General features: G+C 41.7%; 1 protein-coding gene across 1 annotated transcript in view; it reads right to left on the minus strand.

The window, feature by feature from the left end:
- znf385d (zinc finger protein 385D) overlaps positions 1 to 26,138 on the minus strand; it is a 96,708-nt gene that overhangs the window by 4,076 nt on the left and 66,494 nt on the right. The window contains exons 5-7 of the mRNA XM_073485761.1: positions 9,694 to 10,041; positions 6,494 to 6,675; positions 1,940 to 2,041 (exon numbers count right to left, since the gene is read on the minus strand). Of these exons, the coding sequence (XP_073341862.1) occupies positions 1,940 to 2,041; positions 6,494 to 6,675; positions 9,694 to 10,041 (632 nt within the window). The remainder of the gene's footprint in view (positions 1 to 1,939; positions 2,042 to 6,493; positions 6,676 to 9,693; positions 10,042 to 26,138) is intronic.

Raw genomic sequence — 26,138 nt, forward strand, 5'->3', positions numbered from 1 at the left:
TACCGTATTCATGTCAGATACGTCACCATTTTGACTATTCACTTGCTTGTTTATTCTGTGAGATATCTGAATTTTTTATTTTGTGTTTTGTGAATATTGTTGGTCCCGAGAAATAACGCGACACATTTCATTTGACTTTTATTGCATATCCATGTACATGCATATATGCACCCATATCCCAATGTCCCTAACTAATTTTGAGTATTGTATATCTGAATATGTTGAAATCTCCTCAAAAGCACTTCATAAATGCAGGACTGAGTTAACTCAATGAGATTTTTTATAAATAATCATCAATAATGTGGATACAATGACAAAGTGCAGTCTGGTAATTTAAAAAAATTACGTCACTTGACTGTAATGCAGCCTTTAAAACCAGGAAAAGACTAAATTTATGGCGTATCTCGATATAACGACATCCAAATCTAAGATGATATGTAGTCTCATATCATGATAGCGATATATACCGTTAATATTGCCCAGCCCTAATGGAAGTGCCTTTTATGATTGGAGATATCTTAAATATAATTGTCAGTAGTTACAGTTTTAATCTAGATATTTGAAATCATATTCTTACAAGTTATAACTCCAAGCCAACATATTAATAGTGTAATAATGACCAGTCAGAGCTGAATTTTAGATCTAGAGTTTGATTCATGATGACTGTAATGTCAGAACGATTGTAGATATTTACCATGAACATTTCCACCAGTGAGAATCAAGTTAAAGATCTCATTAATCAGAGCTGCAGCTAGTCAAAGTCACATTATGGAGATGCTGTCTTGGTATTATAACATGTCAAATCTGAATAATAGATATCTGTAACTGAGTTTGGACAGAAGTCAACGGTAAAGGTTGACAGCTCGGATACTTTGAGTACATTTCAGAGCCTGTACTTCGTTAAGAAGTTGAATCAGTACTTCTACTTTTATACTTCTACAAGTATCTGTACTCCTGCTTGAGTAAAGACTGTGAGTACTTGTGCCACCTCTGTAACTTACAGACATCAACAATGAACATTTCAACTAGTAAGAAATGAAACGCTGATATCGGGAATTAACATTTAACTGTGGAGAAATGAACTGCAGAAATCCTGAATCAGAACGGCTGCTCATCAAAACGACATTATGAATGTGACGGCTTGGAATTCTAACTATGGTTAAAAAAGCAGCTGTCGATCCATGATTGCTATTACGTGATTAAATGTTAAAAGGGACGGCGAGTACCAGAAACAATAACAACCTCAGGAAAGTTTAGTGCACTTCTCTTCTTCTGTGGTTTGTAAACTTGCCTGACACTAATCTGAACTGCCTTGATGCAGAAGACCACACGCAGAGGCACTCCGAGTAAGTTAAAACTGACATTTACAATTACCTATGAATAATATTCGACCCCTGGCTCAGACTCGATACTTGCCTCTTTTTGTCTATAAAATATCAAGTTTCAAAATGAAATCACGCTGTTCCCTGCCATGGATTTTTAAATAAAAGCCAGGTAACAGGTGAACAGGTTATGAAAGTTGACATTTTATTGAATGAGGTGCCTTCAAGTGGATTGAATGGTCCTTATCCAAGAGCAGACCGCAGCACTTTGAAAGAGGTAGGGGAGGAGTTTTTTTCTTTTCTTTTTCTAAGCAAAGAAACATTAAACTGCCAAATTTCTTCATGCAGTTTGGTCCAACAGTCTCTCCCATGCAAACAGAGCAAAAGAGAACAGTACATATTAGGTCAAAGCACAGACTTATGCTTTTTATTTGACCTGCAGCTACGGGAAGTGGCTGGAAGAGGAGAACGACAATGAACAGAGTCTCGCGTATTAAACAATAACTGTCTCTCATGCCTTCATACGTCCGTCTCCTAAGAGGCTATTAGTCACTGCGATTGTTGTCTTGACACTGAGACATTTGCTGATAAGATGACTGAGGCGTGCAGTGACTCACCGGCTGCTTGGTCTGGCCTTTCTGCGGTTTGCTGTAGGGGCTGTATTTAGGTTTGGCTGGTTTACCTGCCGCTCGGTCTTTATGACGCCGGCTGCTGATGTGCTGAAAGGGGAGACAGAAAACAAAAGTGTCAGAGAGACGTCATGAGTCACACTGGAGGTTTCAGTATGTCACTCGACTGCGGTTAAAGCTGCAATATGGAAATGCTCACATTACAATAATCATGAATAAATGTATACAAAGAAGTGTTACTGTTTTTTTTATATTTAACTCTGTTAGTTTGTTGGTTTGTAGGCAGGATTACACAAGAACTACTGAACGGATTTCTGCTAAACTTGGATGACGTATGTGTCTTGGCCCAGAATAGACCCCATCAGCTTTTGGTGAGGATCTGAATAAAGATATGGATCCAAGAGAGAGGGCGTATTTGGATATTTTCTTTAATTTCTCAGACATATTTGGGTGGCTTGTATCTATGAGTGAGTACATTTTGATGCAGGTGATGCTGAGCTTAAATTATGGTTATGCAGTTTATGGGTGGTTTGAATTGAGAGTGATACAAGAGCAATCGAGTTTGATATTGGATTAGGCTTAACTGAACTGGGACTGTTGGGCCTTGGCGGAGGTATGCACTTTACAGAGTGCCATTCTAGTTCAGTCGTCGCATAACATTGAACATTTAAGTCAATCTAGTCCAGCCAGAATGAATCATTTTTGGGTCTTTAGTCAAACTTAACTTCACTTAAGATTTCATCTCATTGTCACAGAGGTTGAATGACTCAGAATGCAGTGTCTTTGTTTCTGGACTAGCTCTCCTGATTATGTCAATTTAAGGAACAAATCCAGACATGCAACATGTTCTGATTTGCATATTTATTTTGAACCAGCTGCCTCTGTTGTTTTCCAACGGAAACACAATGACAGCAATGCCATCAAGTAGGTGGCGGCGTCAAGGAGAAAGAGGCCAGCAGCTGCTCCTGTCAACACGGACAGCTATTTCCACATAAAGAAAAACAATGCAGAAGCTTAATTTAATGGGAAATTTCACATCTCGTCACCAGCAGTGAACAAACATAAAAAAAACAATCAGCATGAATGGCCTCGGGGTCATGAAAATATATGTACAATATAAAAATAAACGTAGGGAATCTGACAAATTATTATCACTTCACCATACTCAACAACATATTTGATAGACCATTAGCTTATGTTAGCATTCAACTACTTCCAGGCTAACATTGCCATTTGATCACATCCAGACGGTTTAACTTCCATTCTTGAATGTTTCCAAGATATATGATGATATTTATGATGACAGCATCAATCTCCACCTTTCATGAGGTAACACTGTCAACCAGGAAGTGCTTGAATGCTACCGTTAGCTAATAGGTTATCAAATATGTTGTTTTACCTTGAAATATATCCTGATGTCCCTCCTTATTTTTACTGTCCATTGTCTTTTAGGTCGCCGATCAATCAGGAAGTGGTGAAATGAAAACAGTTTGTCAGATTCAATATGTTCATACGACCTGGAATACAGCAGTACGACATTTGAGCTTCCCCCAGACATCAGAGGAAAACGGCTGCAATGTGAATATGGCCTACATTGCTTTTGGCCCGTGGCCCTCAATTAAGTTTCAGGTTTGGTCCTCCAAGGAAAAGGTTTTTGCACCGCTGGGCTGGAGAAAGGATCAAGGGGTCAGCAGAATATCATTCAACCCCTGAGGATCAGACAGATTAGCTGGTCAAGAGGAAGGTTTCGACCAGTTTCCCGGCCATCTGCTGAAGTATTCCTGGTTGAGATACTGCACTTTTCCCCAGAGATGAGCCATCCTGAGAAAAAACAGTGGAGACTGTCTTCTTCTTTTTTCAGATTGTGATGCTTTATAGTTGCCTGTTACTTCAGCCTGAGGCTGGATGTCATTTCAGGATAGATAGCTTATCATGTGATGATGTGGGAACCTGACCAACCCAGAGGGAGGAGGCAGGACTAAAAATACACCTCCTGTCTCAAAGCGAGAAGTATTACAGCTTAAAAGGTTTCATTTTGACTGGAGCCACCCGCGGTGAAAATGACTGCAGTTCTGGCCCTGCTTCAAGGTACAGTGCAGACAGCGTTTACCAAATGACACATTTTGTTCCCATGTTAAATACAGAATGTCATTTCGGGTGAAATTAACGGTTTTCTGGTGTTGAGAGAGCAGAAACACGCAGAGGGGTTTGAATAAACAAGAGGAAAACAAGAATCTGGAATGACATCTAGAGAAATACTCTGTGCTCTGAGCAGATAAAGGCAATAAATAATTCAGTGTGGGTACACATTGACAACAAAAGGCAGATTTCTGGCTGCGTCTAAAGCTCATAAGTCCTTCCAGTGGGTTTGACAATCACACTTTTCCTCTGGTTTCCAGCCGTAGCAGAAATTTGTCATGCTGGATTCTTTTCACAGAGAATCGCCGCTTTTCAGAAGTACTCAGTAAAAGTCCCTGCATGAAAAATTCATACAAAGCCTGTCTATTTTCAGTGAGCAAGCTCAAGGTTAGCTCAGACAAAACCGAGTGGGTTTTCAAGTATTGTAGATGAAATTCCCCCCGTGACAGAATGATCAGCAGCTACAAGAAAAGAAGATTTATGGAGTGCCCCAGAGCGACAACCAGGATAAACATTCCTAGGTAGGAGTTTTCAGCCAAGCCACAGTGAGAAACATATCACAGGAATGAGATTATTATCAGCTTTCTTTAGTAATCTGATTTCCTTAACAGCATATAAGCTAGGAACCATCTCCCTTATTTTAGGAGAGGGTTTAGGAGGAACTAAGCTGGCGTTTTTATCTGCTGGAGGAACTTCCCTTCTTGGCCTCGTGCTGTAAATTCTCAACCAGGTTTCTTTTTTCGCAGGAGCGCATGTGCATGACAGCAGCATGGCTGACTAAAAGGACGGTGCATCTTTGAATCCAGATAAATGAATCTTAATTCTGACAAAATATGAAATCTAACAGTGAAGTAAATGAGTCTAAATAAGCAGATTTTCACAGATGAACAGCAAACTACTTATGACATTTCTCCAAGTAACCCCGGCGTCTGGTGTGTATGTAAACACAGTGAATGAGCTGAAGACAGAAAGAAAGAGACTCCAAGTTCTGATCACGTGTCCCCGAGTTGACGGTCCAGTTATTAGTTTTTTAAACCAAATATATGACTAGAAAGCTTTTAGAACAGAAATAATCTCTTTTTTCCTCCCGTGAGTCATGATGATCTCTCTGATGACTCATCTCGAGGGTGTTTAATGGATTCATTTAATAATTAGACTATTACTCAGGAGAACACACACCATGACGTGACACTATCCCTACAAAATTAACAAAAATGTGTGAAAAACACGCTACAACGCAATGTTAAAGGTACAATATGTAACAATGGCCACCTGTCCAATTCACGCTCAAAACAAATAGGGGGCAGTATATCACCAGAGTAACCGCGAACTGCTGCTAACTGTAGCTGCCAGTAGCCAGTTAGCTCAGTTCGTTCAGAGCGCTGGGGGAATGTTGCTGTTGTTTACTTTGGACGGGGATGAGCTGGTGTTAGCTGGTTAGCATGCTAAATTCAGTGGATGGATTACAACGCAGTACAAAGATGTCATAACGTCAAAACTGTTATTGCTTCACAGTCTGTTGATAGTTTTATTTAATATTAGAGTGTTTTCCACTTAAAAGTAAATTCTCACATATTGAACCTTTAAAGTGAGACATCACGGAAATCTGTTCAGTAGTTTTTGTGTAATCGTGCTGACAAACCAACAAACAAACAAATGGAAGAGGGTGAAAACATAACCTCCTTGGTGGAGGTAAGAAATGTGATGCAGGGCAACCTGCGAATTGCTGGCAGAGCAGTTTCACAGCATGAGGCGTGTGTTTGGATGTCAGTCGGCAAAAACTTTATTTAAGAGTTGTCTTTTTTTGCTCGAACTATGAATGTCTTCCTCCTCCTCCTGCTGATCTAACAGCACATGGAGATATAGTGAGGTGCGGTGAAGGCCGACAGTTCTCTGCAGAAACCTTTTGAAACCCAAAAAATTCATTTCATGAATCCTGAACTCCATTTAGCTGATGAACTGGGACGCTTAAGTAAAAAAGGAGCTGCCATTTTCTGAATAGAGAAGTCGCAATGTTTGCTGTGAAAAGACCTTTTATTCTGTACTTGCAGTAAATATTCTGCTTCACGCCTGTTTCACTGCTTTTTACGGGGTGTTTTGTGCTTCTTGGCCAGATATAGTTGATTTATATTTGAGTGGTGTTATTCTAACTGGATGTCAATAATGAGAATGAGCTTATTTCACAAAATGTTGACAATTCTTTCAAAGTAAAAAATTATAAATATATAAAATCGTTATGTCAGATCATGATGAATAGTAGTAAAATATTACTTTTTTGTACATAATTACCTTTAAAAGCATCATTTAAACATATTATGTGTGCAGTAAAGTTGTAAAAAGTTTCTTACTGATATCATTTTTTGTTTGAGTTTATGAATATTTGAGTGTTTCAGAGTCTCTCACCTGTTTTAGCTGAGTCTCTGAGTTGACGTGCACGTCGCACGTCTCACAGTAAAACGTTTTGTTCTGCAGGCCCGTCGCTGATTTGGTGGGCACAGCCAGTTTGCTTTTGACTCCCGGCCGGGGGAAAGACTTGATGGAGCCCACGCCGGTCCTGGCCTCGAGCATCGTCTTGTGCTTCGTACCTGCAGGTTCAGACAAGAAGGAGCGGGGTGAGTACGTGAACTTCACTCTGCAGGTTCTGCCTGAAGGAAAGGTGAGACCCGAGGTTAACTGTTCTCTGACCTGGGAGATATGAGGGTCAGTGTGAAGAGGTCGAGGTTGTAAATTTTTCTAAAAAGTCCCTGATCAAAGCTGAGAACGTTGTTAAAGTCAGTCATGAGAAGTTACACATTTGACCTGAGCTGTTTGTCTGTAGTGAAGCCACAGATTGGGAATCAAAAATGGCTCTGGACCTGGACTCAGACCACCAGAACCACTTTGTAACGCTCTGAACAAATTCAAATTTAAGTTTTATTGTTGATTTTTAGACACAAACTGCTCTCGTCTATACACGTCCAGAACTTTAGGGTTGGTAGATGAATGTCCAACAGGTTATTTTCTACATATATTTCTAGACTGTAGCTTCAGAAGCAATTCAAAGTCTCTGCAAAACTGTCATTCGGGGATTCAACCACTGAAACCAAAGAATAACTTTTCCTGGAAAGAGATAGAATATTTTTACAACAGCTTAAAGGATACTGGCGAAACATCAGCCGTGTCTCGTGTAGCCGTGTAGTTTTATGCACATTTTGAAGTATTGCATTAGAAAAGGTTGAATTCCCCAAAAGTTTTTAAACTTGCTTGAGGCGGTTGAGGAGGAAGTTTCTCTTGTCAGTGCCCTCCTTCCTTCCTCTCCATCTTTCTCGTAAATGAAGCTCAGGAAGACTATTGCAATATTTGGCCTTCAGGTTATGACTCCTCTCACACGCACTCACAAAGTCCTAATGTGCTGCCTCGTTCTCTGGGGCTGTCAGCTGATTTCAGCAGCTCACGTCTATCCAATAGCACAGTGACACACCTTCAGTGTTAGACTCATCATCTTGCCTCCACCTCCCCGTCAGCACCCAGTCCTCGCAGATTCAACAGCTTTCATCCCCCTCGGTCACAAGTGTAAGCGCCAAACACTTCCTCACCAGACTCGTTATCACATCATCTGCTGGATTAAACACTTTCTTTACTTCATTCAGTTGTCTCTCCGGATAGAAATGGCCTTCTTCTTCTTCGTCTTCTTCTTCTTTTCTTTTGCCTCTTCTTCTTCTTTTTCCTCTTCTGCCTCTTCTTCTTCTTCTTCTTCTGTCTATTCTTCTTCTTCCTCTTCTGCCTCTTCTTCTTCTGTCTCTTCTTCTTCTTCTGTCTCTTCTTCTTCTTCCTCTTCTTCTTCTTCTTCTTCTTCTTGTTCTTCTTCTCCTTCTTCTTCTCCTTCTTCTGTGTGTTCAGACTATATGTGATAATGCATCAGGCCACAGGTCATTTCAATGGAAGCCGGATGAACATACAAACCGATGCTTTTGTTGTCGCTGCAGGACTTCTAATGTTGTCACTCAAACCCAGTTGACAGAAACACTCTGCATTTGCATTTTCTTTTTCGTTTGCTTCATATTAGAAGGAAGCATGACTGTAGTTCCCTTATCAAGAATAACTTAAAAAATGGCTCACATGAGACCCTTTCACTGCCTGGCCATCTTGAAGTCCCAATCCAGTGATGGGTGACGTGAAAGACGTCAGTGGGTGTTTTTTTTCTTTCAGGGGTGTTTCTGTCTGCCACGTCCCTGCTGATAGATTTTTATTTGACTTGTTCAAACTCACAATGAAATGTTCATTATAAAAGAAAATTGATATGATGCTCCGGCAGAAGACACAGGCGACTCTGCGTACTGTAATATCCCCAATCTGTGTGTGTGAATTAGTCTGACACGGCGATTCAGAAAAACAATCTTTGCTTGTGAAAGCAGGAACGTCTTGACATAGCTGAGCAAAGTTGGATACAAGGTCGCTATGGAAACCACTGACAACTCTACCCCCCCCCCCCCCCCCCCCCCCCCACAAAAAAAGTTAAAAAATGTGTTTTTCACATCAGACAATACAACTCAACAGAGATGACGACGAACACGTCAGCACTGGTTCTGGGTGATTGTGCAGAAACCAGCAGGTAACAACCGTCTTCACAAAAAGCATCGATTGAACAAAAATAAGTATTTCAGCGCCGATGCTGGTGTTTGTGTTTCGTGGAACCTGAATAACACAGATGGAAAAATGCGTTTGCCTTTGATTATTTATACACGTGAGCTAAAATCTTAACTCGTGGAAATAAAATAAAAATAATGTGAACTGGACATTTTTTTTTCACGTATGAATGAAAGTTTGCACGTCAAATTTACATTTCCACATGTGAATTACAAACATTGTGTCACAAGAAGTCACATGAAATTTGCTTCTCCACGTGTGAAATTCACATTTTCATAGATTTTCACATGCAACTGGCTATTTTCATATGTGAACTAAAAATAAAGTAATGTTATATGAGAACTGGACATTTCCACATAGAATACAATATTCCATATGTGAAATTTAATATTTACACATGTGAATTACATTCATTTATATGTGATTGGCTTTTCATTGTGTGTAGAAAACAAACTACAGCACATGAAATCACCTTATATTTGCTTCTTCACATGTAAATTTCACATTGTGACAGATTTGCACATGTGAACTAAAGTTTAAACATGTAAAAAAAAAAAATAATATAATGTATCATGTGACCAGGAGAATTTTGAATAAGTGATTTGCTTTTTTATCACCTCTGAATCATGTTAAATCACGTTCATATGTGGCTTCCACATGGTGATTAGAACAGTGTTCTGCCCTGCATGTTTTAATTGTTGCCCTGCTCCAACACACCTGATCCCAGTGATTGGGTCATTATCAGGCTTCAGCAGAGCTTGATGATGACCAGCTGATCATTTCAGTACAGTATCTTAGATACAGCATCTAAAACCTGCAGGGCAGAGGGCCTCCGTGAGCAGGACTGAAACACACTGGATTCAAATTTCAACATGTGGAAACATGTAGGAAGATCTTTTGTCTTCTGCACAGAAACCTCTGTTATAATTACTTCAAACACTGAAGTGACGTTTACATTCCCAGCACACGTCTCTTACCGCTGTTGTGAGCCTCCAGCTGCGACGCCGAGTTGACCGCCACTTTGCACAGCGAGCAGTACAGGAGACGCCGGGCTTTCTCCTCCTCTGTTTCCGCATCCGTCTCCGCCTCAGGCTCGGCCTCGGGCTCCGGGTCCGGTTCTGATGGCGAGCTGAGCTCGGCTGGCCCCTCGTCCCCTCCGGCGGCCGAGGGATTCTCTGGGGCGGTGGCGACTGCTGTGCTGCTCGGGACTATCGGAGAGGCCGCAGGTGCTGGCGTCAGCGTCGTGAGGGTCATCAAGGATGCCAAGGGCTGTGCCAGTCTGAGCACAGGGGATAGCGGGAGGGGTGCTGCTCCAGGAACGGCATCTGCAGAGAGAAAATAGATGATTTGTTTGTTGAATCATATGGGTCCATCCATCATTTAGGGACAAGGATGTTTTATTCATGTGATTCAACCAACAGGTGGCTGAACATGTTCACAAAATATGAACTAGAGTGTCGTAGAAGTTGAGATGGGGAGATACTAACAAAATAAAAAAGCATGACAGCCACAGATGAATCTAAATGTGTTTTTGTGAAGATTATGCGGGCTAAGATAACATTAGATATTCTCTTTATTTGTACATGTTACTGTAGGCATGAGTGAACATTTCACTTCAAGGCACGGCCAGAACAGGGTTCAAAGAGTTTGAGAACAAGCACAGAAGATTGGACCATAGGCCTGGGCCGTATAAATGAGTAAACACCGGTGCTGGATGATTTACTCGGTAAGAAAGTTAGAATATTTGATATGCTGTCAATAGGTTGCATGGCAACAAAAGCTATTTCTACAGTTGGCCTGAGAGCACAAACCCGCTGCACATTAAGAAAGCACGAAATATAGAAAAACAAAAGCCAATGAAGAAAAACACCTTCGCCAATTTGCAGCGTTTGTGTCCAAATACAGAATTGCTGCAAATTGCACAGAATACAGCGGAAATGAGTTTCTCAGGGACGGAAGGAAACGCTTACAGTCTCAAACAACAGCAATTAGGCTCGCCTGCTGGAACGAGCAGCAAGACTCCTAGAAAAACAAAATGTACTAATATCTCCAGCATTAATAGACACATTTAACATGCTTCAACACTTTGTAATGATAAACGGGGTTGGAAACAAATGAATTTGAACTGATGAATGTCACTGATATGACCTCTGTGGCTACAAATAATTATAAAGACTTCAACATATTTAGACTCAAAGTTTATGTTTTTGGTTATCTTTGTGTCATTTAAACATTTATTTCTGGTTCTTCTTGTTCTGAATCTACAACCAAGGAACCTAAAAAAATAAGGAAGGGTCACTACCAGGATCGAAAAATGGTGTATCGATATCTTTCAAGGTTTTGTATCCGAGTTAGATATTTCAGTATCATGAGAACACCAGAGACAAGTATCCCTGACTCATATTTATGATAAAAAGGCTAAAAAACAACAACAATACCAAGCTCATAAGACAAGTATATCAGGAGAAAACTGATTGCCATGGTCTGTATGTACATATAAAATAGAAATGCATATAGATTGCATTAGGGATAGACAGCTCGGAGAAATAATCGCACCTCTGATCCTCTGTCAGCGTGTGAGATCACATTAACATGTTACACAAATAGCTCCTGTGCTTCTGAAAGAAACGTCTGATATTTTTAGGAATAAAGACAGCAGTGAATCGATAAACCTGACTCATAAAACAACACCACATGTCAGTGTACAGAATACAGTGGGCCCGCCGCCGCGTCCACGAAAATGAAATTTTGCCTTTCGCGGTACCGCCTGATCGATGCCAATGCCTCTGAGTTCTCCCCACTCCAGTGTCACGAAATGAAGATCAGCCAGCCAGGAGAGCAAATCAATAGTGAATTATGTCATGCTATTTTTGTGAGCCATTATATGTGGTTCTTATTTATCCCTGAGATAGGCGCCGCAAAACTGCCCTGAGTTACATCGTCACCGGGTTCACTCCTGCCAAAGGTTTTCAAAGATAAAGAAAAAGGTTGGAGCAGCAGGTGTGTTTCTGTTATGACCTGTGGTGAAAGAGCTGCCGACGTCCTTTAAATAAGAAGAATCAGAAAGAGCTGCTGGTGAAAGCTGTCTTTTTATTCAGACTGAGGTGTTGAATAACGGCAGCGTTGCACCGACGCTCTGGATGAAAGCCTCAGCTAAATGCTTTAAACTTAATGTAAATGTATGCAACGTGGGTTTTTCTCTTTTAGTGTTTGTGAGCATCCAATCCATTAACCTTTGAAAATGGGTTTGAGGCACATTTAGACTTGTTGTAATACACTCTTCTCACAGCTGACTGACTCCCAACTATGAAATTTGCTTTTTGCACTTTTATGAAACGCGCTGCACGCTCTGAATGCAGATCTTTAAAGTAAGGAAGAGGAGACGGTGGTAAAGGAAAACTAAAAATAGGACTTCTGCATTAAAACAAAGAGAGAAAGCCGTGAGAGGGTTTCTAACCTATAAGTAAACAAAAATGCAGGATTGGTGAGCCTCATGGTGACGATGGCATTTTGGAGTAACATTTAAATCTGATAATGGAGTTATTTTCTTTATTTTCTTAATTCCAGTTCTTGAAAATGTATATAATTTTCCTAAAACGCAGATCCCAGTCATGCCCAAAGTAAATTCAAAGCTGTTGTTGAACCATTTGGAGTGCAGGCAAGGTTTAGGTCTATAAGCTTCTGTCAGGAGCTCTGTAAGTACTTCTGGCATTAATCTACAGGAGTTTGAACACACTGAATTATTTATTTATTTTTTCTCTCCATCATCCAGAGGCTGGTGTGTAAGTGGCTCCAGAGAGAGGAGAAAGAAGAGAGAGAGAGGGTCTCTCGTCTGCACGATCACTCATTGGCTGTTTCAGGCTCTAGGGCGGGCGCAGGATGAGCTGTCAATCAAACGGCTGCCATCTCAGGATCTGCAGTGGATCCGGTGGACATTTGGTGCTGTTCATTGCTGATGCAGTTTTATCGTGACGTGTACGTTGCCAGTGTTTACTCTGCCGACCCGGTTCATCATTAAAGACAACAGTAAATGTGACTATAAATCACGATAACTAAACTCTGCTGAATCAGTCTGCGCTTTGATATTTGTCTTTCCACTCTGTGTGGATGCTGCTGCTGTTCTTCTTCATGCCATTTACTGACTGCCTGAAACGATCAGTCCATCACATGACCAGGTGACCTTCAGCGAGGGCGTCTATTGATCACCATAGCCGGAGGAGGATTGAGCTGATTGACCTCTACCTGTATCTCTGTGTGTGTGTTTGAGTAGACGCTTGCAGCTGCCTGTGGACTGATGTAAAGAAGAACATCTGGCACGAAAAGACCATTATTCCAGGCTGTTACACTCGATACCGTGACTGGAACATTTATTTAAAGTCTGTGGACTCAGCTCTGAGAAGGGGACCACTGACTTCACTTATTAGCTGTGCGTAATTTATGTTCTGTTTAATTTGAAGTCGAGGCTGACTACGCTTCAGACGAGAGCCAGAAAAATCTACACAGTCCTTCCAGTGCACTCTCTGCTTTACCCAGAGATTTAACGCGATCACAGTAATCTGATTTCAAACAGAGGACACACGGGTACTATTATCAGGCCCAGACACACCAAGGTGACATCAGAGAACTGTAGGTATCTTTATTTCATTTCTTGTCTTCATCACGGTCCTATCGTTTTTGTCTTCTGTTACTTCTGTTTTCTGGGTTTTCTGGGTTTTGTGGTGTCTTTTGCTGTTTCCCTCCTGTGTTTCTCCCCGGTCTGCCTTCCCACCACACCTGATCTGCATCCCCCTTCGTTTGCCCAGCTCTGTTCCCAGTGGCTGTGTCTCAACTCAGGGCTGCATCCTTCGAAGGGCGCATTTGAAGGCCAATTACGTCACAACGCCGCGCGAATGCCGTCCCAATTCGAAGGCTCCTTTATCTGTTTTGTTTTCCTGTTCCTGCTGTCTCCTGCATTTGGTCTACCTTTGTTGATCGCAGGGTGACAGTGACAGTCTACATGATATCATGGACACTACAGGCTGAAAGGGCTTCCCTTACTTTTTCCGTTTCTCCTCACGTGCACTGATTATTTCTGCTGAACAGCCAATCTGAGTGATTTTTCTGACAGAGGACCCAACGATTCACCATTTCAATTGGCTGAAAAGCTGCCTACAAGGGCCGAAGGTGAAGGACACACCGCAAAGACTAGAGCCAGAGACGCTCACCGACAGCCCCGACATTGTTGTGTCAGGGCGCATTTGAAGGATTAAGACATAAAAACTGTGTTGGTTTGAAATATATTAGGTTTCTTTTTTATTTATGTTCATATTTCAGATGTTCAGCTAAATACACCTCTCACATTAATCAGTTTTGACCCTGATTGCTCAACGGCCATGAACAACCAAGGTGTAACTTAACATTATGTCCCACAGAGCCCGAGCTATTACCACAAGAACAATAATTAATCCATGAACTATTTTCTGAAGTGTCTGACCCTGTCACTCCTGATGAATAATGTTTATGCCACGAGCAGAGCGGCAGCGACCTCTCTGCTCCCCGCAATTAACGGCCACCTACTCCCAGCCCGCTGCGTGTGCCAGGCATCAAAACAAGCTGAAATCACAGAGATTAACTCACTCGGCCTCACCGTGATCACCGGCGGCCAAAAAACGCTGCCATCACACCTGCTTCTCTGGGCAGCTTTTCAATGGCACGGTCACCGGACCGACAGTGGCTCCAGGAAAAAGTGCAAAGGTTTGGCGTTTGTGTGAGCAGGTGAGGGGTTTTTTTTTGCCTGCGAGTCGTTATTTTACTGCTTTTGTTTTCATCATGAGTGAGTTAAAATAAATGCACCATCAGGATGAAGAGGTAGTAAGAGATCCATTATGCGCCACGCTGTTGTCATCATGCTGATCATCGCAGATTGCTTTAGTTTCTTTCTGTGAATAGGTCTCATTTTTCAGTACAATCTTTGTCATTTTCTCACCGAGAGGATTTTTTCTCTGGCAAAGACTCGACTCTACGCTGACCGAGTGTTTTTGAACTGCAAATACAACTGCCTTCATGAGCTGCTATATATTCAGTAAACAGTTGGGGAGAGTAAATTGCTCGGGTGCTATTATAAAGGAATGCCTCAACATTTTTTGGCAGCCAGCTTGTTTGCTCTGATACCTGGAGTGTGAGGATCAATATCAATTCCGTCTTTATGAATTCAGGAGAGAAGGCACCGTGATTTGTTTAGCCTAACTTAGCACAAAGACTGGAAGTGGGAAATAGTTAGCCTCCGGAAGAGGATAAAATACACCTTCCAACACTTTTAATATCGAGCATGAAAGTTCATTTTTTACCCTGGAATCAGTAGTTTTACATCTTTATTATAATCATACCTCACAATCCACTTAGTGGCTTTTTAACTGCATCTCACAGGCTTCATCTGGCGTCTGTGTGAGTTTGCTAAAAACCAGTCAACATCACCTCAAAGAATCACACAGGTGTGGGTCAAAAGTGTGCAAAACTGGCAACAATGAGGCCTCATGCCGTCACTGTGTGTAGCTCTTGGCTGTAACCACAACGTCTCCTGTTGTATTTCTACATGTGTTTAATAGAAAAGAGAATGTTTTTGGAAACACGCCTTCTCTCCGTCTCGCCCAGAGTAAGATGAGAAAATTCATACCTGCGTGCAGCTGTGCGAAGCTGGAGCCAGGAGGAGATTAGCTTAGCATAAATACAGCGTGAAGGCAAAACAAAAATAAGCCCTTACACATGTAACTCCTTGTGAAACCACAACTAACATTTCCGTCTGTTCACAGATCAAACGATCGAGATCGGCTGTAGGTCATACATGTCAGGATGCCATATTGTTTTTTTGTCTTTGGACAGAACCAGGCTAGTTGCTAGCCCAATGTGTGAACCTATTGGCTATCCTCTGACGCTAATGATTTAGCCTCTGGAGCCAACGACCAATGATTCAAGGCAGCAGTGCAGCCAGCGGATATCCAGGCAGAGACTTTTCCTTCCATGTGGCGATCATAGTTTATAGTCTGATTAGCAGCTTGAGACGCAGATGGATGCCGATCTTTTTATAAAAGCTAATTAAAAGCTCAATCATTGTCAGATAATAACTGATGGGTTCCAAGGTAGCATTTTGGCCATTGACTTCCACTTATTTTCCCCTTCACACAGACTGTTTACCTGAATGCAACCAAAGCCTGGTCAAACATGAGTTTACTCAAACTACAAACGGACTACAAACAGAAACCAAAATGCTTCAGATACCAAAATCTTGTCTCTCGCCTGCAGATTCCACATTCACATGCAGATATGTGTTAATAGAGATTAATCGCCTTAATGTTCCAGCTCCACACTTGATGCACAGACGTGAGAGTGTTATCAATCTTCTCAGCAATCAAGCCAAGAACTGTGAAGCCCTCCCAAAATGTCAAACTAGTCCTTTGAATGACATGCAAATAAAGCTATACAGCTGTTAGAAGACACTTCAGACACAGCTTGGCTCAACAACAACAACCCCGAGATAAAACTGATACCAAGCTTCTTGTAGAAAAGTGCCTCCAACAATCAAGTTGAACAAAAGTGGAAACTTTGTGAATGAGCTGAGGCGTATTTAAAGTGTTCACAGTTACCCTGTAATTTCTCATTAATTACTTTTGTTCCCTGCCTTTTGTTTATGACTAACATCACACTGAAACGCAGAAACAAAAAAAAGAAGGCCTTTAATTGCTATTCGATCACTTGTGCAAGTGACAAAGCATCCCTTTAATCCTCCTAACGTAACGATAACACAAGTCAGACATTGATTCTTAGATGCATTGCGATTCTCTCCTAAAACATCGTGTCCCAGTGCAGAAAAGTCCAATAATCAGAAGTTAATACCACATTTTCCACATTATGATTGCCTCTAACCATTTTTAAGACCTGGCTGTACGTTCCTCACAGCTGAAACCACGGTGAAACGTAATAATGTGTTTTGTGTTAATAAATCTTTTTTGCACATTTACATGAACATTGCACAGGTAGAATATGCACACAGATCCATCTGGTGTATATCACATTTCTATTTGATTTTATCTCATTTATTTGAGTATGTTTTGATTTTATTCTATTTTATTTTTCTCTTAGTAATTCCTTCCTTGTGCTGCTACTTTTTGTCACTGTTTGCACACTGTTTCCTTGAATTTCTCCTGCAGGGGATCAATAAAGGTACATCTTATCTTATCTTATCTTATAAGTTAATGTACTTTGTTAGCCATGCTGTCAGCTTGTTTCTTAAAAAGTAGGTCCAGGCAAGCAAGATGTGTCCACAGTCTGATAATCTTATAAAACAGGTTTGTGCCACTTAGAAATGTATAAAAGTCCTAATTTATGATCGACATTAAATCCTTAGTTTGAAGCAGAATTTCTTGGCATCAGGTCGTGTCAAACGGACGCCATCTTGGCTCCTTCTCCATGTTTTGGTGTGGACGAGCAAAGACAACATAAGTAAATTCATCAATATCAAACAAATTGCTGGATCAAGACAATAATAGTTTTTTAATCAAATCGAATTGTGAGTTGCCTGAAGATTCCCAGCCCTGATAGAAGTGTGAAGAAATTCAATAATAAACCAACGAGAACAAGAGCGGCTCAGCCTTTATCCGTCTGCTTATTACAAAGCCTGGTCGGTTGAGGCCTACCATGTTAAGTCATGCATGTATTTGCCCTTGTGTTGGGGTGAACCCATCTACCACGGTGTCATTAAAGACCCATTTGCCGTTGGAAGGGCAGGTGATTAAAGTGTACTTTGGCTGGCCTAGGACGCCGTGCACTCTGGGAAGCCTCCAGTAATCCATATCCCCAGTCAGAGCGACCTAACTGGCTCTGCGAGGCCCAGTTAAGAACTCAATCCCCTCTCATTAATGGAGGTAATGACTGTGATCAATCTAAAGTTGGTATGGGCGAGCGGGGCACGACAGCAAAGTCAGAGGAGGAGGGAGAGCGAGGAGGAGATGGAGAGACTGAGGCCAGGTGAAAGAAAGGGAAGGATAAGAAACGAGAACAAAAGAGGATAGATTGGGGGGGAAAAAAGAGAAAAGTTAAATGAAAGTTATCTGGAAAAGTAAACAAGCTTTGAGGCAAACAACGGTGGAAAGTCGAGTGTGTGAAATAAGGAGAAAGAAAAGGGGAGGAGATGAGGGGCTGTGAGAAGGTGAGAGGAAAGATAACATTAAAGGAGAGTAATCGAGTATGGGACACAATTAAAGAGAGAGAAATCGAGAGGGTGGGAGTGGAGAAGGCAACAAAGACGAGGAGAATGGAGAGTAAGGAAGATCAGGAGGGACACCGCGACCCCTTCCAGCAGAGACAGCGCCTCTTTTCTTCCCTCCATTTGTACCTCAGCCTCTCCTGACTCTCCCCTGAGATTTTGCTCTGGCGATGGAGGAGAAAACGCTGCTCTGAAATCCTTCCACTTCACTTAGGCTTGCAGGCAATCACAAGACTCCCCAGAGATCTGATTACCTTTCTCAATGAAGCTGGATTAAGCTCTTTAATTAAAATGATTGGGCCTTATTATATGCTGTCACAACTTAAAGGACAGAAATCCCTCGTGGCTCTTGAGTTCTGTCAAATTTCATTCAACGTCTACGATTTTTCCCCCCCCCCTCCTTTCGCTCTTGTCAGTGTTCAAAGTGAGTAAATGAGAAAAGAGTCACGGTTGAATATCCCTCAAATAAAAGATTGATAAGGTGAAAAAATTTGCATTCACAAATAAGAGTGCATCGGCGCTTGCAATCGTGTTTTTTTTTTGTCGAAGGGTAGAAAAAGCGAACTTATCTCGGATTTTTAACAGCGGCAGGAGCGGCTGATTTGAATTCACTCTGATTTATCTCTTTCCTATTTCGTTTGAGAGCAAAATGATCCACGCCTAATTTCTGTTGGGAAGTTTCGGCGGCTTCACATCGCCCCGTCCAGAATCCCCTCAAATGGGAACATTTGCAGCACCGCGCAGGTACGGAGCCAATCTAATCACACACTCATCAGGTTTTGCTGCTGTCTCCGACGTCTGTGTGTAAGGGCTTTTTCCAACCCAGCGCCTGCGTACGGAGGCTTGGGCACAAAAGCAAGTTTTTTTGGGGGGGAGGGTGGAGGAGGAGGAAGGCGGCTGCGGTCGATAGAGACCCAAGAAAAAAGAAGACTGTGGGGGGAGAGAGCCTTAGCTAGCCTGCTGCCTCCCTGCAGCCTGCTCCATTGTACAGCTGCTGTCAGTGCTGGCATGGCTCCCCTGACAATCTGCTCTTTAATAGCTAATATCAGGGTACATTTCCTCAGGCAGTGGACTGGAACTGAGAGATGGCGGGCTGTGCTGTGGGCATTTCTCTCTCTCTCTCTCTCTTTGCCTTGCTCGCTCTGGCTCGACTCTCTCTGGTGCTGGTGTAAGGACACACTGACACACACACACACACACACACATGCACAAACTTGACAGGCGGCCGCTGAGTCATCCGGCTAATCTATACTATCTCACTGTGTCCCGCTGTCCATCAATCTCAGAGCAAACGCACAACAAGTTCAACAATGAAGTAAAGGAACACGGTGCATCTGATGAAATCCACCCTGTGATTACACGCTTTCAAACAGACTCATTACCTCTCGAAGATGCACTTATGTTCCCTCCACATCGACTTAACGCAGCCTGAGACAGAATTATGAAAAGAAAACTTTCATTTCACGAATAATTTCTCCCATTATGTCATGTAAGGAGTCGTCTTTGTTTTGATGTTGTTTGTTTTTTTGTTGGTACAGTGATTTTCCAGAGATAATGCGCAAAGAAAAACAGAAATGGAAATATGATACCTGCAAGATGAAATGCTACTTCAGTGTCACGCTTCGAGTTTCTGCTTGAGTCATTTCCTGATTTATTTAGCAGATTTTTTCCTCTTGTGTCATGTTTTACTTTCACCTCCTGTCTTTGTCTTTTTCCTGCTCACCTGTGTTTTGTTAGTTCATCAGCCCCTGTGAATTTAAGTCTGTGATTTTTCCTTTACTCTTCTTTGGTTTGTCTGTTCCCCGGTCCTCTTGTGTCGTCCTTGTTCCAGCTTTTGTTTGGCTTTGTTCTCACTTTTTTGAGTGAGTCTGTTTTTTCTTGGATTCTCCTCTGCCTGTGTTTTCTTATTGCTTTCATTTTGTATTTTGGACGTCTGCTTCGTTATTAAAGCTTGCTTTTTGTTTTATAACCTGCCAACTCTTTGTCTTGTGTCCATTTTGCCTGACTTTAACAATGAGTTGAACGATTGAGGTTACTCACCTCTTTGAATTAAAGGGGACCTCCACCAATTTTTTACACATCGATGTCTAAAAAAATTTCTGGAAAAAGATGCGGGGTACTTAACCAAGAGGCAACATCTGGGACTGAAAAATGAAGCGAATGTGGAAGTGCCAAAAACTGCCATCCCTCAAATGGCCACTCAAGGCTGCCTCCAAAAGTGAGTCAATCTTCACAAGACCCCATGTTCAAATACCCAAGTTTAAAGCAGAAATGAACGTGTTTACAGCCTGATTTAAAAAAAACAGTTTTGGGCTCTATACCTCACTCATTTAAGCTAGCCACTAGCTGTGTAGCTAGCCGTCAGCAACCAGGCTTTATAGCTCCACCTCTTTGCCATTTGGATTAGCCGGTAGTTAGGCGTAGTCAGGCAAAGAGCCACCACACTGAGCTTCACAATGGCTCTTCTGAAACCTAAGGGCGACATCACGGAGACTACGCCCATGTTTAATGCAGTCTATGATCCAAAGCCTCTCGCAGCTCCAGCGGGAGCTCGGTGGCGTCTGATTAATTACCTCAAGTATCGCTCTTCATCTCTGCTTGAGACTAGCGGCTCGGCTACATCAGCTGTCGGTTTGACAACACACCTGGATCTCCGTCAGTAGTCGAGTTGCATTTCTGTTAAAGCGGGCACCAGGTTTTGACGAGGAATAACAATGTGTGGAGTAAAAGAGACGGTACGTCTGGTTCTGCCACATCAGTTTTCATCCACCTTTCCTTTTTCTCAAACTGTCCATCATGAGTCCAACAGAGCTGTTGGAGTTCAGAGCTGTTTTAAGTTTCTAAGGAAAGATATCAAGGATAAAAGCAGACTTCCCAGCATGCACTGCTTGAGAGTTAAAACTCTCCAGACAGGCTTTTCTCCCCCTCTCTTCTCTCGCTCTTCAAACTAAAGTGCCGAGCGTCACGACAGCTAAACAGTTGTTGATTAAACCAAATATCTAAAGTTCGTTGAACTTGTTTTCTCAAGTGCAGAGAACTTAATTGAGTCAGTTTCACATTTTCAAAACTCATTAAACAATTTATTACAAAGAATTAATTCAGTTGAATCAGTTGAAAAATATAAAAGGAAGCAGATACTTTTAAAGTGCATTCCAACAAAATAAAAGCCCTCAGGACAAAAAAAACACTCACTGTTAATGAAGTGATTAAACCTCATTACAGAGCAGCTCTTAAATGACACAACCAGGATACGACTAAGCATCTACAGTATACAGTGCTCTCAGCATCGGGTGTGTTTCGCTGTGGAATTAAACGATCACTGACCAATATTGTTTCCGCTGGCGAGTTCAGAGCAAAAACAAACCCATCGACAGCCCACTCTGAGAAAGCAAACAGAGCTCTGCCTCCCTGTTGTTTCCTGCCTCCTCTCACTACGGCCATTACTCTTCCTCCCGAACTCAGCTTTTCATTAGAGCCGGTTTTCGTGCCACTGATATACCGTCAAATACTTCAGCCTTGCAGATAATGCAGCATTTACCCGCCTCGACAATTAATTCTTCTGACATCTGAGCACATTAATATTCATTACCCGGTGCCACTCGTGACAAACCGCCGCCCCCGCTCACTGTAGATATGATAGAGAGATGGTGAAGAAGTGTGTGCTGTTTTTTTTTTCTCTTAAAGCCACTGAAATGATTAATAGCCGTTTGTCTTTTTGCTTATGACGGCGTGTTGCTGAAGGTCTCGGAGGCCTCTGTCTGTGTGTAATGTGTGTATCTGTGTAATCTGTGTATGTTTGTATGTTTTGTGAGTAAATGTTTATGTCAGGGCTGTTTAGAGCCCATTACAGATGGGGATCTCAGTGCCTGTCGAGTGGGAGGAGGTCAGTGTTTGAACCCATCTTTACTATACTACAGAATCAGAGGCAGGTTTTCACTATTAGAAATCTGGTTTGGAGCATCAGCAACCCAATCACAAGAAGAGAAACCTCACTGCAAACCATGGATATGTTGAAACTTTACATTAATTTATGTAGTGGTTAGGTTCAGACACAAAACCACTTGATTAGGGTTTGAAAAAGCTGTTTCGGGCCTACATGACCTGACCTACAAATACAGTATCATGCTTACGAATGTCAAAACGCAGTCTCGAACAGTCATCACTTGCTTGGCAGCCATCACCATCCCATCCCGACATCGAATTCAGCTAACATACATGTAATGTGTACTAGATATGCCACATATTGTAAAAATGTCAATACGGTACATATGAATCATACACTTTGATTGTATCCGTGGTTTGCAGAAACATGAAACGCTAACATTGGGCTATCCCGACAAATCCTGCTGGGATTTCAAACCCTTAACACCCCTTTTCTCTAATTTCCCCTTTAAGTAGCAGCTTTAAGATAGAAAAATCATCTAATTCCTTTCTTTTCTGATGGTATCACGTGTTTAATCTCGATCAGCATGTTGCATCACGGCTGCACACCTACACACATTTTTTCCTCAAAAATCTCCTCAAGAATTTAGAAAACATTCTCTGGGGTTTGGTCTGTTGTTGTTTGGCTGCACAGCATGAGTTGAGTGAGACTTTGAGAGTTTTCTCTTCATTTTAAATTCAGAGCGCTTGAATAAAGATGCAACACAACAAATATTTGTCACCAAATTCATTTTTTTGACCCAAACTTACCTCGATACTACTTCCCCTCTCTAAAATCAATCCTGTAGATGCTCACCAGGAAAAACACAGCTGCCTTGACTCATCTCCTGTCATTTCAGGGTTTTTTTTAGTGTGTGTTTTATGTGTTTTCTTGGTTAATGTGTTGTTGTTTGCTCTGTTTCCCTCCTGTTTTCCTCCCCAGTCTGCTTTCCATCCACACCTGCAGTGCCTCTCCTTCATTAGCCCAGCTCGGTCCTGGATTTTTTCCCACTCATTCCTTTTACCTGTGTTACTCCGCATCGCTCCACCTGCACCTCATCCGCTCGTTAGTTTAGTTTGTATTTAAGTCGAGTCTTCAGTTCAGTCATCTGTTGTGTTTCCTTGAGCCTCATGTTGTATTTCCCTGATCCTGTCGTGTTTGTCTGTTCCACGCGTTGATCCTGAATCCTCTAAATCCTTCTCCATTGACTTTCCTGCCTGCCATCCACCTTATCTGCTCCAGCGTGATACACACAGGACGTGTTATACAGAATATACATCCCTGCTTCATTACAGAGCTTGGACATAGAGCTAAATACGCATCCAACAAACTAAGCAAGAAAAAGACCCTGCTGTGGCATAAATGATCTTTGAAAAAAGGAAAATACTGTGAGCTGAAAATTGTTTCAGCCACTGCAACTCCTGTTTCCAAATCAAATAAATAAGACTTTCTGAAATAATTAATCACATGAATTATATAATGACAAAAACATAATTTGAACAGCACAATTTAATGTCTCTTATTTCCACAACAGCAGACTTTTGTTTCCTTCCATCTGTTTTTACTTCCGAATGTCGTCTTTTCGTTTTTTTAAGTCTGCTTATTTCACAACTTAATCTTTTACCAGTGATCACTTCATCCCGTAAGAACACATTTCATCCCGACGTTTCATCGACGTGGCAGTTATGCAACCGCCTGCTGCTTTTTGTCTGAATGAACAAACAGCCAATCGCAGTGCCGGCTCTGTCCTGTTTGTCTTTGCCTGACTGACAGAGACTCTGCGATGACAGGCGGGATTATGAAATAAATGGAAAAATGTGTTGTGAAATGAAAACAGACAAGCTGGCAGTAGACTGAATAGAAGCAGGATGAACTAACATTTCATTGTAATGACCCGAAAATCCCAAACAATTATTTGATTATTTCACAATTTTCTGGTTATGTGTCTTGTCTGTTTTTATTTATCTGAATATTTATTTCACGATGTTTTTATTTAATCCAATTTTTAGACACTTTGGGTCTCTTAATAAAGTCACTGTTAGCTTCTAATATGCAGTTTAGATGTACAAGCTGACCCTTAAACAAATTGTAAGGGCGCATAGTCTCACATATATCTCTTTCAACACTATTAATTAATAACTAGCTGACATGATCTTTATAAAAAAGGATATTGTGAAGCTTGTTTTTATTGAAAATATGGCTGGTTAATTAGTGAACGAGTGTCTCGGAAAGCTCAAGGTTCCCACAGCGCATGAACACCACATAGTTCACATCTTTTTATGTAGTTAAATTAAATTAAATGCACAGTAGCAGCAGTGGAGAGAGTGAACACAGGCTCGGTGCTAAATATTTAGTATATTAGCTTCTGTCTGAGATACAAAATACTTCTTCGACTCTTAATATTGTTCCAGTGTTTCAACAGTTTATGTTCATCTGTTAACGACACACAGTACCAGATTTTTTAGCTCATTTGTGGTAAACTTCCTTTAAAAAACAGCATAAAATGTGGCCACGTTGTAAATTTGTTGTTGTGGAAATTCATGGAGGATCTTTTTTTTTTTTTTAAGACCACCGTTGTTGAGACCTAAAGACCTCCAAGATGGCAGCCGGAGGGGTGCATCACGTACGTCTCCCCTGAAAAAGCTCTCTTACGGTAAATGTCGACAGCGTGGATTAGCTCCTGGGAAGTTCGGGTGTAAATTGCTCCACTTAATGGTTTGACATTTGTATGGCGGCTCAGTAGCTCTGCGGGGTGCGAGACAGACTGCTGCCAGGTGTGAAGCTCTTAACATTACATAAAGGCAAGCATATGTGAAGTTAAATATATAGAATTAAGTACGTGTTAATACCGTTCTCTCACCTGCTTTTGAACTGAACAGGGGAAAAAAGCCATTACATGAGCCAAAATCATCAAACCTGAACCTCTCCTCTTTGACATGATGTGAATACCACCTTTTAAATATTTGCATTTCCACCTGAAGCTACCTTTTTAAAGTTCAGGCGTGAATAGGTCACACTCAGCAAATGGGTCACGGTACAGACTGTGCTCCAGAAATGTGCTCCTTATTTAAATACTTGTGGAACATTGGACGAAAACATAGGTGAAATTAATCCCAGAGCGCGACGGCTCAATGTGTTTCCAATCCCTTTTTAAAAAAATAAAAAAAACGTCTATTGTTACAGTTAAAGTTGAAGACTTTCATTGGGCCAATTTCATGACATAATAACAGGCAGCTTAAAGAATATTACACTGGAGGAGACGGAGGAGGCGGGGCGGCTCTGCACCGCTCTCGGTTGCCAAAGACGTTATCGACGTTATCCTCCGCACAGCCAAATATGAAACACAGCAGATAGAAATCATTTGAAATAATCTGCATCTGGTTCCTGTCTGGTGTTGTGGAGAGTTGCAGTTACTTTTTGTTTACTTTTTTTCGACGTGTTATAAAGCAGGCGCTCCACCGAGAGTAAGAATCTTTTTCAGCAGACACCTGGCTGAGATATAACCAGATTAAAACAGCCACCTGGCTGCGGTGTGATGAATATTAAGTTACACACAGTCAGCAATGTGTGCCAGAAAAAAAAATTGAATTCAAAAATGGAATAAAAGGCAAAGTACAAATTCAATATAGGCGGCATCAGTTCTCGAGCAAATGGTTCTACAAGTTGCAACGTTTTCACAAACTGCCATCGACCTGAAGAACGCAAGCTCGTACGTGATCGTTTGTCTTCCAACGACATCTAAAGGTACAAGTGTTTCCACCTGTTCTGAGGCCTCCTGCACATGTAGGACATAGTAGCATTACAAAAAGCAGAATTTAAATGGACAATATGTAATCACCCAGAGTCACGTCGGATTCTGCTCTGATCAGGAGCTGTTTACTGACGGGAGGAGAGCTCAAGAGTGGATTTAACCTGCTGCGGCAGCGATCTGCGGAGGTCACCTCCATCCTCAGATGTTTATTTACAGTGATGTTGACTGCTGACCAGAGGATGTACTTTTTCATGAACCCGCATAACCATACCAGCTCGTCTCTGAGTGCCGAGTTGAGTCAATAACCTGAATTCAGGTCGCGGATTTGAGACTCTGTTCTTGATTAAAATTTTCGTTTTTGCTGTCTATTTTCTCCGACTGTTGTGTCTCGCCTCGTCCCGTCTCTTGTCTGTGTATGTATCCGTCTTACTCGATTAAAAAGGGGGATGCACTGTGATCATTTTGTTAACAAAGGGGGTGGAGTTCCTCATCGTTCCCCCTCAAGTCGCCT

Source organism: Pagrus major, chromosome 17 (genome assembly GCF_040436345.1).
Source record: "Pagrus major chromosome 17, Pma_NU_1.0".
In the NCBI taxonomy this organism is placed as follows: domain Eukaryota; kingdom Metazoa; phylum Chordata; class Actinopteri; order Spariformes; family Sparidae; genus Pagrus; species Pagrus major.